Below are 12,279 nucleotides of genomic sequence, written 5' to 3' on the forward strand. Positions count from 1 at the left end.
GTGTGTGTGTGTGTGTGTGTGTGTGTGTGTGTGTGTGTGTGTGTGTGTGTGTGTGTGTGTGTGTGTGTGGAGTTTGCACGTTCTCCCTCTGACCGTGTGCTCTGGTTCCCTCTCGCATCCTGACGACGTGCATATCTTTTTTCCCAAGGTCAAGATGTCTAATACTAGAGGACATGCATTTAAGGTGAGAGGGGGAAAGTTCAAAGGAGACGTTGTGGGGTCGAAGTATTTTTACACAGAGAGCGGTGGGTGCCTGGAACGTGCTGCCGGGGGGGGGGGGGTGGAGGCAGATACGATAGAGGGGTTTAAGAAGCTCTTAGAAAGGCACATGGGTGTGCAGAGAATGGAGGGATATGGACCTTGTGCAGGCAGAAGGGATTAGTTTAGTTAGGCGTTTAATTCCCAGTTTAATTAGTTCGGCACAACCTGGTGGGCTGAAGGGCCTGTTCCTGTGGTGTTCCATGTACCTGGGGAAGGGTGGGAGTGAGGGGTGAGGCAGGTTTCCGACAGCAGTCCCACATTCCCTGCTGCAGTCCGTGTCTCTTACCTGCGGCGTGAAAGAGGGAGAGCGTCCGCGAGGTGTGGAGAGGGATCAGGACCCGCAGCAGGAACTGCTTGTGTTCGGCTTTAAGCGGGGAGAGCGAATCCGTTGATGATGCTGTGGGGAAAGGAAGGAAGACCGACTTCAGATCAGAGGCTGGGCGCAAACAACCAGTGGGCTTACACAACCACTGGGCTTACACAGACACTGGGCGCACGACCGCCGGGCCCACACGACCGCCGGGCCTAAACCAACACTTCCACAGGGACTAACTTCCACTGTAATGGCCCAGGCCACTCGGCTGATGGCTGAAGCCAGCCACTCCGCGTAGAGCCACTCCGCCTCCTGCCACGGGCACTGGGGGAAACTCGAACGCAACGTCTGAAGGATCAGCGAAGCAGCTCTCACCTTCCCAGGATCTCCAGCAGCTCTGCCACTCCGTTGAAGTGTTCCAGACTCGTATATAACCTTCGGAAAGATCAAACAGCCGTGAACAAGGTCCCACCGCCATCTGTCAGTAACCCTCTCATTCAATCGTTTCTATCTGCTTGAGAGCTTTCTCCCTGCCCTAGCCCAATATGGCTACGGGATGGGTGATTGACTCTCCCCGTAAGTAGTGAGTGACGGGTTTGAGGAGAGAGAGAGCACAACAGCAACAAGTAGCACAGTGTTAAACAGGACCTGACAGACAGAGAGAGTACAAGATGGTGTAAGACAGGCTAACAATGCAGGTATATAAATGCAAGGTGCATTAATCAAGGCAGGGGAGCTGCCGGTGCTATTAACCACGGAGGACAGGCTGCATGAAGACAGGTAGCCCTGGAAACACTCGGCAGGTCAGGTAGCATCTTTGGGAAGAGAAACAGTTGACATTTCAGGTGAAAGTTATGACAGAACATAGAACAGTTCAGGAACAGGCCCTTCGGCCCACAAAGTTGTACCCAACTAATTAAATAAGATACCTTTATAAGTCACATGTACGTCGAAACACACAGTGAAATGCGTCATTTTGTGTAGAGTGTTCTGGGGGCAGCCCGCAAGTGTCGCCACACTTCCGACGCCAACATAGCATGCCCACAACTTCCTAACCCGTACGTCTTTGGAATTTGGGAGGAAACCGGAGCACCTGGAGGAAACCCACGCAGACACGGGGAGAACGTACAAACTCCTCACAGACAGCGGCGGGAATTGAACCCGGGTCACTGGCGCTGTAATAGCGTCACACTGACCGCTACACTACACCTAATCCCTTCTGCCTGACAAAGATCTATCCAGGTGTCAAAAAACCTGCCCCGCACACTTCCTTTGAACTTACCCCCTCTCACCTTAAATGCATTAGACATTTTGACCCTGGGAAAAAGATACCGGCTGGCTACCCTATCTATGCCTCTCATAATTTCATAAACCCCTATCAGGTCTCCCCTCAGCCTCCACCGCTCCAGAGAAAACAACCCAAGTTTGTCCAACCTCTCCTTATAGCTCATACCCTCTAATCCAGGCAGCATCCTGCTGAACCCCTTCTGCACCCTCTCCAAAGCCTCCACACCCTTCCTGGAATGGGGCGGCCAGAACTGAATGCAAGACTCCGGATGTGGCCTAACCACAGTTGTATAAAGCCGCAACATCCTGACTCTCGAACTCAGTGCCTTGACTAATAAAGGCAAGCATGCGTACGCCTTCTTTACCATCCTATCAACCGGGACCCCAAGATCCCTCTGTACATCAAAGCTGTTAAGGGTCCTGCCATTAACTGCATACTTTCCCCTTACAATTGATCTCCCAGAGTACAACACCTCACACTTGCCTGCACTAAACTCCATGACGGAGGCTCTTTGACATGAAACGTTAACTCTCTCTCCCCACAGATGTTACCTGACCTGCTGAGTGTTTCCAGCATTTTCTGTTTTATTTCAGACTTCCAAGTCATTCTCTCTTCTCTCCCCTTCCATCAGGTAGAAGATACAGGAGCCTGAGGGCATGTACCACCAGACTTAGGGACAGCTTCTGCCCTACTGTGATGAGACTACTGAGCGGTTCCCTTATACAATGAGATGGACTGACCTCACGATCTACCTTGTTGTGACCTTGCACCTTATTGCACTGCACTTTCTCTGTAGCTGTGACACTTTACTCTGTACTGTTATTGTTTTTACCTGTACTACCTCAATGCACTCTGTACTAACTCAATGTAACTGCACTGTGTAATGAATTGACCTGTACAATCGGTTTGCAAGACAAGTTTTTCACTGTACCTCGGTACAAGTGACAATAATAAACCAATGCCATCTGCAGGACTTTTTTCCCAGGCTAACATGGGCTCCAAATACATGTGACGTGACGTGTTCAGAAGAGATGGGGAAGACAGGAGTGGGGTTAGGGTGGGGAGGAGGATATTGAAGTACTGGAAAGACGATGTACTTGGCCCTTTGTACATCGGTCCCCCATTTACAAAGTACTCTGCTGCTCTGCACACCCATCTGAATAACTTCCCATTTTTCTATGTTACGTCCCATCCACCATGTCCTTGCCCACTCAGTCTGCTTGTTGACATCCTCTTGAAGCCCCACTCACAATCCCACCGCATCAGCAAACTCGAAAATATGACGTTTGCTCACCTTGGCCTGACCTTTGATAAGCCCTGGGGCCCAGTACACCACCGATCACAACCTGGCAGACCAAGACAGATCTAGAACCTAGACAGCCGGTATCTTTTCCTGGGGTTGAAATGCCTAATACTAGAGGGCATGCATTTAAGGTGAGAGGGGGTAAGTTCAAAGGAGATATGCGGGGCAAGTCTTTTTGTTCCACACAGTGCTGCCAGGGGTGGGGGTGGAGGCAGATACGATAGAGGTGTTTAAGTAGCTCCTGGATAGGCACGTGGATGTGCGGAGAATGGAGGGATGTGGACATTCTAAAGGCAGAAGGGACCAGTTTAGCAGGCTATGGGCAGGCACAGTAGTGTAGCAGTTAGCGTGACGCTTTACAGCGCCAGTGACCCAGGTTCAATTCCAGCCACTGTCTGTACGGAGGTTGTACGTTCTCCCCGTGTCTGCGTGGGTTTCCTCCGGGTGATCTGGTTTCCTCCCACATTCCAAAGACGTACGGGTTAGGAAGTTGTGGGCACGCTATGTTGGCACCGGAAGCGTGGTGACACTTGCGGGCTGCTCCCCAGAACACTCTACACAAAAGATATATTTTTCACTGTGTGTTTCAATGTACATGTGACTAATTAAAAAATCTTATCTTTTAATTACTAGTTTAATTACAGACCCAGTTCTCTACCCACATCAGTACATTACCCCAATTCAATGTGCTCTAACCTTGTTGACTAAAACATAGGCCTTATGGAAACCCTTCTCATAACCCAAGTGCAGTAGAAGCACTGGTTCCCCCTTATCTATCCTACCAGTCACATCCTCCAAGAACTTTTATATAGTCAAACAGTAACCTTCTTTCATAAATCCATGCCTCCTCTGCTCAGTCCTGCTATTCTTCCCAAGGTCTTCTGTTATTACAGCCTACGTTATAGACAGCAGCACTTTCTGGGCAGTCGTTTCCCCATTTTCCGGGACTTTCCGTGAGTTTGTTCCCTGCATTACTACTGCTAATTCGACTTGTCCAGTGTACGTGTAGGTTACAGTTTTTTTACACAGAGAGTGGTGGGTGCGTGGAACGCACTGCTGGCAGAGTTGTGGGGGCAGATACATTAAGGACATTTAAGGGACTCTTAGATGATAGAAAAATGGGGGGCTATGTGGGAGGGAAGGGTTAGATAGATCTTAGAGCAAGATAAAACGTCGGCACAACATCGTCCGTAATGTGCTGTAATGCTCTATGTTCTATATTACTGTACAGGCCGACAGGGTTAAGAACATCTGACTTATGGACAGCCCCTATATATGGAGCCCCCACATTATTAAATTCAAAAGTCCAAACTAGTTTCCTCTCTCTCTCCACTTTCAGTAGTTGTTCTTTCTTGTCAGTCTCACGTGTTTTTGATGACATTCACTACAATACTGCGGAGGGGTGGTTACCACGTCGAGTGACTTTTGGGCATTTTCGGACTTACAGACAAGATTGACTTAGGGACGTCTGCGGAAACAGAACCCATTCATTACCTGGGATGGCCTGTAATCCCACTTTTAATGCCCTTCTAATTCCCTGAATCACGCCATGCCCAACGTTACAACTACTGGGTCTGGAAGGCACTGCCAGAGAAGTAGTGGAGGCAGACTCAGTAATGAAGCTCAGAGGCATAAGTTTCTGAAATGAAGCAACTCGTAGAGCTATGGGCTCAGTGGAGGGGAGTGGGATTACCTGTACTGCTTTTACATAAGGCCAGTCTGGACTGGATGGGCAAAGGGGCCTCTACTGGTGCAGGAGTCTGTGAATTCTCCCACTGTGATTGGACGGTAGGCTCTGTGAATTCTCCCTTTGTGATTGGACGGCAGGCTGTGATCTCTCCCACTGTGATTGGACAGCAGGCTCTGTGATCTCTCCCACTGTGACTGGATGGCAGGATCTGTGAATTCTCCCATTGTGACTGGACATCGCCGTCTGTGAATTCTCCCATTGTGATTGGACGGCAGGCTCTGTGATCTCTCCTGTTGTGACTGGACGGCAGGCTCTGATTTATTCCTGCAGTGCATGCCTGTACTGCTGTCACTCACATAGGGGCCAGCAGGTGGGGGCCCTGAGCAACATTCCCCAGCACTGATAATGGATGGAGCTGGGCCAGGTATCTGCAGTGAGATGGAGATTGAGACGGAGAGAGAGAGAGAACTGAGAGAGAGAGAGAGACTGAGAAAGAGAGAGAGGGGGGGGAGGAGGGGGGAGGGGGAGAGAGAGAGAGAGAGGAGGGAGAGATGGGAGAGAGAGGGAGGGAGAGAGAGAGAGGGAGAGAGAGAGGGAGGGGGGGGGGGGGGGGGGGGGGGGGAGAGAGAGAGAGAGAGAGAGAGAGAGAGAGAGAGAGAGAGAGAGAGAGAGAGAGAGAGAGAGAGAGAGAGAGAGAGAGAGAGAGAGAGAGAGAGAGAGAGAGAGAGAGAGAGAGGGAGGGAGAGGGAGAGGGAGAGAGAGAGAGAGGGGAGAGGGAGGGGGGGAGAGGGGGAGAGAGTCACAGAGCCTGGGATTAAAAATAGCTGCCAGCATTTGAGAAATGTCAGAGAGTGCCAGCAGGGGAGAGCGGCAGATCCTGCGGAAGTTGGGGGCACAGTGGCACAGGAGGGGAGAAGGGAGGGATCAGGAGTGTGCAAGTATCGTCCACAGAATGGGAGAGAGGGGGAAGGGGGGGAAGGAAGAGGGGGTAGGGGGTGAGGGGAAAGATGGGGAAGGGGAAGGACAGGGGTGGGGGGAGAGGGACGGGCAGGGTGAGGGAGGGATGATGGTGAAGGGGAGAGGAGGGGGAGAGGGAAAGGGGGAGGAGAGGGGAGGAGAGACTGTGAGGGGAGCAGGGTGAGGGAGGGGAAAACGAGAGTGAGCAGCTGGGGAGGGGAGGGGAGGGAAGGAGGGGAGAGGGGAGGGGGAACAGCGAGGGAAGAGAGGAGGGGGAGCGGGGTGAGGGAGGGGAGAGGAAGAGAGCAGCTAGGGATGTGGGCGTGAGCAGACTTCAGACTCACCATAAAAATATATTATTGATCTGTTTCCGGATGAAGGCCCGGAGCCCGAGGAACTTTCCATAGATACGATGCAGGACGGTTTTCAGGAAGTCCCGCTCCCGTGGGTCCTCACTGTCGAACAGCTCCAACAGCTGCAAGGGGTGGGAGAGAGGCCAGAGTGAGTGAGGCGATCCCCAGGGGAGGGGTGTTGGGCGGAGTGGGGCAGTGATCCCCAGGGGTAGGAGTGTCAGGGGGAGCGGGGCGGTGATCCCCTAGGGGATGGGTGTCGGGGGGAGCGGGGCAGCAAGAAGGAGGGGTCAAGCTACGCCTCCTTACCTGGAGGACGAATTTCTGGTCGATGTAGCGTTTAGCGATCGCTGGCTGGAAATCTGGGCTCTCCAGGAACCGCAGGAAGAACTCGTAGACCAGCTGTAAGGGAGCACAGAGCCTGGTTAAACCCCCTGTACCGGGAGGTCCCCGTCACGACACCTGGGGCAACGGGACGCTCAACACAGAGCCAGACCGGGCGGGGAGGGCGAGGTAGGGACAGAGAGAGAGGCAATGGGGCTGGAGAGACAGAGGGACGGTGGGAGGGAGAGAGGGATAGGAGGAGGGAGGGAGAGGGAAAGGGTTGGGGAGGGAGAAAGGATGGGGAGAGAGGGAGGGAGGGACGGATGGGGACGGAGCGAGGGAGAGGCATGGGGAGAGAGGGAGGGAGGGAGGGAGGGATGGGGACGGAGCGAGGGAGAGGGATGGGGAGAGAGGGAGGGAGAAGGGGAGAGAGGGAGGGAGAAGGGGAGAGAGGGAGGGAGGGAGGGAGGGATGGGGAGAGAGGGAGGGAGGGATGGGGACAGAGCGAGGGAGAGGGATGGGGAGAGAGAGGGAGGGAGGGAGTGATGGGGAGAGAGGGAGGGAGAAAGGATGGGGAGAGAGGGAGGGAGGGAGGGATGGGGAGAGAGGGAGGGAGGGAGGGATGGGGACGGAGCGAGGGAGAGGGATGGGGAGAGAGAGGGAGGGAGGGAGGGATGGGGAGAGAGGGAGGGAGAGAGAGGGAGGGAGGGAGGGATGGGGAGAGAGGGAGGGAGGCAGAGAGGGAGGGAGGAACGAAGGAGGTAGGGAGGATGAGAGGGATGGGGAGAGGGACAGTGGGAGGGAAAGAGAGCGATGGGAAGGATAGGAGGGAGGGAGAGAGGGAGGGCGAGGGAGGATGGGGGGGAGGGAGGCAGGGAGAGGACGGAGAGATGGAGGGAGGGACTGAAGGCCGGACTGGGGAGGGGCTCTCTGAAGTAACCGGTGGTGAAGGTGAGGGAGTGGAAGTGAAAGGTCAGAGAACGGCACGACCCTGCCAGGCCGCGACCTGCCCTCCCCAAGGCCCGAGGGTTGCTGACCTGTAGGTGGGGCCAGGAAGCTTCAAGATTTGGTTCATCCTCTTCTGGGTCGAACTCTGGATTGTCGCTCGGTGGAAGGGTCCGGAAAATGTTGACGGAGATCTTAAAAGAAAAGGGAGTCAGTCAGAGTCTGCACACTCCGTATGATCTCTCTCTCACACACAAACACACACACACACAAGACACACCAGACCCATAACAAGTATTTAGTTTTAATGGTGCTGTTTGGGACCGACAAGGGATGTGCTGTCCTCCACTAGCACCACATATTCCACCTGTGTTGTCCACAAGCCAATGGCATGGACGTTGAATACTCCAATTTCAGGTACTGTGTGTAGTGGTTTCAGGCACGGTAGTGTAGCGGTTAGCGCAACGCTATTACAGCGCCAGCGACCCGGGTTCAATTCCCGCTGCTGTCTGCAAGGAGTTAGTATGTTCTCCCCGTGACTGCGTGGGTTTCCTCCGGGTGCTCCGGTTTCCTCCCACATTCCGAAGACGTACGGGTTAGGCAGTTGTGGGCGTGCTATGTTGGCAGCGGAAGCGTGGCGACACTTGTGGGCTGCCCCCAGAACACTCTATGCAAAAAGATGCATTTCACTGTGTGTTTTGATGTACATGTGACTAATAAAGATCTTATCTTTTCTCCCCCTCTTATCTTTCAGTCCAGATGAAGGGTCTTGACCCGAAACGTCGACTGTCCATTTCCCTCCACAGATGCTGCCTGACCCGCTGAGCTCCTCCAGGATCCAGCATCTGCAGTATCTTGTGTCTCCACTGAAGGGATGTGGGGAATGCGGAGGAAGCGGCACCAAACGGTGCTCTTCCAAAGGTTGGCACAGCCATGCCCAGCTTCCTCCTCTCTACACTGCAATACTATAGGAATTTAAATTACCTTTGTATCTCTGTGTGGTGAGATTTCAACCTACACTTCCAGTCCACAATACCACACCCACTGCACCAACAATTCCAATTCCTGCTCTGAGAAATGACTCTTAAATAGCGAGAGGTACAAAGTCCAACATGTGGCACACTTTTGGCATGCTGGCCTTCATCAGTCAGGGCACTGACTACAGAAGTTGGGATGTTCTGTTACAGTTGTACAAGATGTTGGTGAGGCTGCATTTGGAATATTGTGTTCAGTTTTGGTCGCCCTGCTATGGGAAAGATGCCATTAAGATGGAAAGACCGCAGAGGAGATTTACAAGGCTGTTACCAGAACTCGAGGGACTGAGTTATTCCCCCTTACGTCTTCCTCCAATCACCTTAAAATTATGCCCCCTCGTGTTAGGCATTGTCGCCCTGGGAAAAAGTCTCTGGCTGTCCACTCAATCTAAGCCTCATGATCTTGTACACCTCTACCAAGTCACCTCTCATCCTCCTTCTCCCCAAAGAGAAAAGCCCTAGCTCGCTCTACCTATCCTCACAAGACATGCTCTTCAATCCAGGCAGCATCCTGGTAAATCTCCTCTGCACCGTCTCTAAAGCTTCCACATCCTTCCTGTAATGAGGCCACCAGAACTGAACACAATACTCCGAGTGTGGTCTAACCAGAGTTCTATAGAGCTGCAACATTACCTGGCGGCTCTTGAACTCAATACCCCAACTAATGAAGGCCAACATTCCATACGCCTTCTTAACAACCCTATCGAGCTGCGCAGCAACCTTATGGAAAGAAGTTAAGCTGGCTGGGTCTTTATTCACTGGAGTGTAGGAGATTGAAGGGTGATTTTATGGAGGTGTATAAAACCATGAGGGGCATTGATAGGGTGAATGCGTGCAGTCTTTTTCCCAGGGTTGGGGAATCAAGAACTAGAGGGCATTGAATATAGAAGCTGGGATACCATTTAGCAGTTGGAATATTGTGTTCAGTTTTGGTCACACTGATATAGGAAGGATGTCACTAAGCTGGGAAGGGCACAGAAAAGATTTGCAAAGATATTACCGGGACTGGAGGGTTTGAGTTGAGAGGAGAGGCTGAATAGGCTAGAATTTCCCTGGAGCGTAGTGTTGCATGATGCTAGGTGCTTCACTTTAACAGTCGAGCAACCACCCTGGGAGGACTTTTGTTAATAAGCAGTCTCTGATCACGAGACTGTCAGGAGACCATCCTATCAAGAGAGGCTTGGGTTGGTATTCTTTGAAGTTTAGGAAAATGAAGGGTGGTCTCATAGAGACATACTAGGTCCTAAGGGGACGGGACAGGACAGATGTTGAGATGTTTTCATCAGAGGGAGAGTGTCAAATGAGGGAACATGGTTTCAAGATCAGGGCTGGGTTCAAAAGCAGGATGTGTAGAAATGTCTTCTCGCAGGGGGTAGTGTATCTCAGGAATTCTCTCCCCCAGAGGTCATGGAGGCTGGATCACTGGGGTAGTTACAGAGCAGGGAGATACATTTATGAAAGATGAGGGAATGGAGGGTGGTGGGGAATTGGCACAGAAGGAAGAGGAGGCCTGGGACAGATCAGCCGGGATCATATGAAAGGCGGGGCAGGCTTGTGGGGCCTAATGTTCTTGTGTTCTGGTTTAGTAGCCACTGAACAGTCCACAAGAGGCAACCTGTTGCATTTTATTCCTGCAAGGGGCAGCTCTCCATCAGGCCTGACTTCAGGCTCCCCCAAGAGCAATAAGAGATCATACACCAATAAGAGCACCAGAGAAGGAATGCACGTCTCAGGCCGACAACACCAACACCGTACAGACAGAGTGTATCATCGTCAGAGGTGCTGTCTCTTACATCCTCTCAGGTTTATTATTGTCATTTGTACCGAGGTACAGTGAAAAACTTGTCTTGCATACCGATCGTACAGGTCAATTCATTACACAGTGCAGTTACATTGAGCTAGTACAGAGTGCATTGATGTAGTACAGGTAAAAACAATAACAGTACAGAGTAAAGTGTCACAGCTACAGAGAAAGTGCAGCGCAATAAGGTGCAAGGTCACAACAAGGTAGATCGTGAGGTCAGAGTCCATCTCATCGTATAAGGGAACCGTTCAATAGTCTTATCACAGTGGGGTAGAAGCTGTCCTCAAGCCTGGTGGTACGTGCCCTCAGGATCCTGTATCTTCATAAAGTCATACAGCACAGAAACAGGCCCTTTGGCCCAACTGGTCCATGCCGACCAAGGTGCCCACCTAAGCTAGCTCTAATTGCCCACGTTTGGCCCATATCCCTCTAAACCCTTCCTATCCATGTACTTACCCAAATGTTTTTTAAATGGTGTTATTGTACCTGCCTCAACCACTTCCTCTGGCAGCTGATTCCACACACCCACCACCCTCTACGTGAAGAAGTTACCCCTTAAGGTCCCTCTTAAATCTCTCCCCTCTCACCCTAAACCTATGCCCTCTAGTTCTCAATTCCCCAACCCTGGGAGAAAGACTGTGTGCACTCACCCTATTTATGCCCCTCTATAAGGTCACCCCCTCAGTCTCCTCCGCTCCCAAGGAAGGAAGTCCTAGCCTGCTCAACCTCTCCCTGTAACTCAGCTGTTGGTGAGGATCCAAGGGGGAACTCAGGTGCAGCCAGGAGCTCTCCAGAATGCCCAGAACAATATTTACCCCTCAACCTCACTAGAAATCTGGTCGTTGTCACAATGCTGCCTACGGACGCTTGCTGTGGGAAAGATGTTGTGTAGGAAATACGACAGCTATAAATTATTTTGGAATGTCCTGGGGTTATATAAACATCCCAGTAATGGATTCGAACTACTTCAGACAACAGCTGCATACAAACAAGCAACATTTATTTTTAATCTTAAAAAAACTATAAAGTTATGCAGAAGATGACAACGCCTGCAACAAGTAAGGAAAATAAAAAAAGTTAGCGCAGGATTAGCGTAAAAAAAAGATTGTGGATGGTCAGCAGGGACAAAGAGTTATACAGCACGGGAACAGGCCATTCGGCCCAACTCGTCCATGCTGACCAACATAGGGCTTATAGACCAGGACAAATATCTGCCCCTCTGTTTCCATCGTTCCAATCGGGTCATTGGCTGATGCAATGGATACTGAAACTCAAGGAGTTGAACAAATGTCCACCAGACACCAAGGTGTAAAGGGTTATGGAACCAGAGGTAGTGCAGGCTCAGTAAACTGCGCTAAACCACGTGACTGGAGGATTGGAACTTGACGGATGTGGGTCAAACGCAGGCAAATGGGACTGGCTCAGGTAGACAACTTGGTCGGCACGGACGAAGTGGGGCTCCATGACTCTGTCCAAGCTAGTCCCATTTGCCTACATTTGGCCCCCATCCCTCTAAACCTTTTCTATTTACGTACCTGCCTGAATGTCTTTTAAATGTTGTAATTGTACCTGCCTCTACCACTTCCTCTGGGAGCTCGTTCCACACACCCACCTCCCTGTGTGGAAAACTTGCCCCTCAGGTCCCTTTTAAATCTCTCCCCTCTCACCGTAAACTAGTTTTAGACTTTAAGGTCACCACTCAGCCTCCTACGCTCCAGGGAAAAAAATCCTAGCCTCTCCTTATAACTCAAGCCTTTGAGACCAGGTAACATCCTCATGGATATTTTCTGAACCCTTTCCAGCTTAATGACACCCTTCCTGTAGCTGGGTGACCAGAACTGCACTCAGTACTCCAGCTGCAATCTCACCAATGACTTATACAGTTGCAACGAGACGTCCCAACTCCTGTGCTCAGTGCCTTGACTGATGGAGGCCACCATGCCAAATGCCTTCTGCACCACCCTGTCAACCTGTGTTGCCACTTTCAGGGACAGCTTCCATGCTGTACCT

At 51.6% G+C, this 12,279-nt stretch overlaps 1 protein-coding gene across 1 annotated transcript in view; it reads right to left on the reverse strand.

Annotated features, from left to right (window-relative positions):
- Positions 1-381: 381 nt before the first annotated feature.
- ppp2r5b (protein phosphatase 2, regulatory subunit B', beta) overlaps positions 382-12,279 on the reverse strand; it is an 80,419-nt gene continuing 68,521 nt past the window's right edge. The window contains 6 exon segments of the mRNA XM_052045186.1: positions 382-635; positions 637-658; positions 950-1,009; positions 6,157-6,287; positions 6,472-6,564; positions 7,524-7,625. Of these exon segments, the coding sequence (XP_051901146.1) occupies positions 408-635; positions 637-658; positions 950-1,009; positions 6,157-6,287; positions 6,472-6,564; positions 7,524-7,625 (636 nt within the window). The 3' untranslated portion in view covers positions 382-407.

This window comes from Pristis pectinata, chromosome 38, assembly GCF_009764475.1.
Source record: "Pristis pectinata isolate sPriPec2 chromosome 38, sPriPec2.1.pri, whole genome shotgun sequence".
NCBI lineage: Eukaryota > Metazoa > Chordata > Chondrichthyes > Rhinopristiformes > Pristidae > Pristis > Pristis pectinata.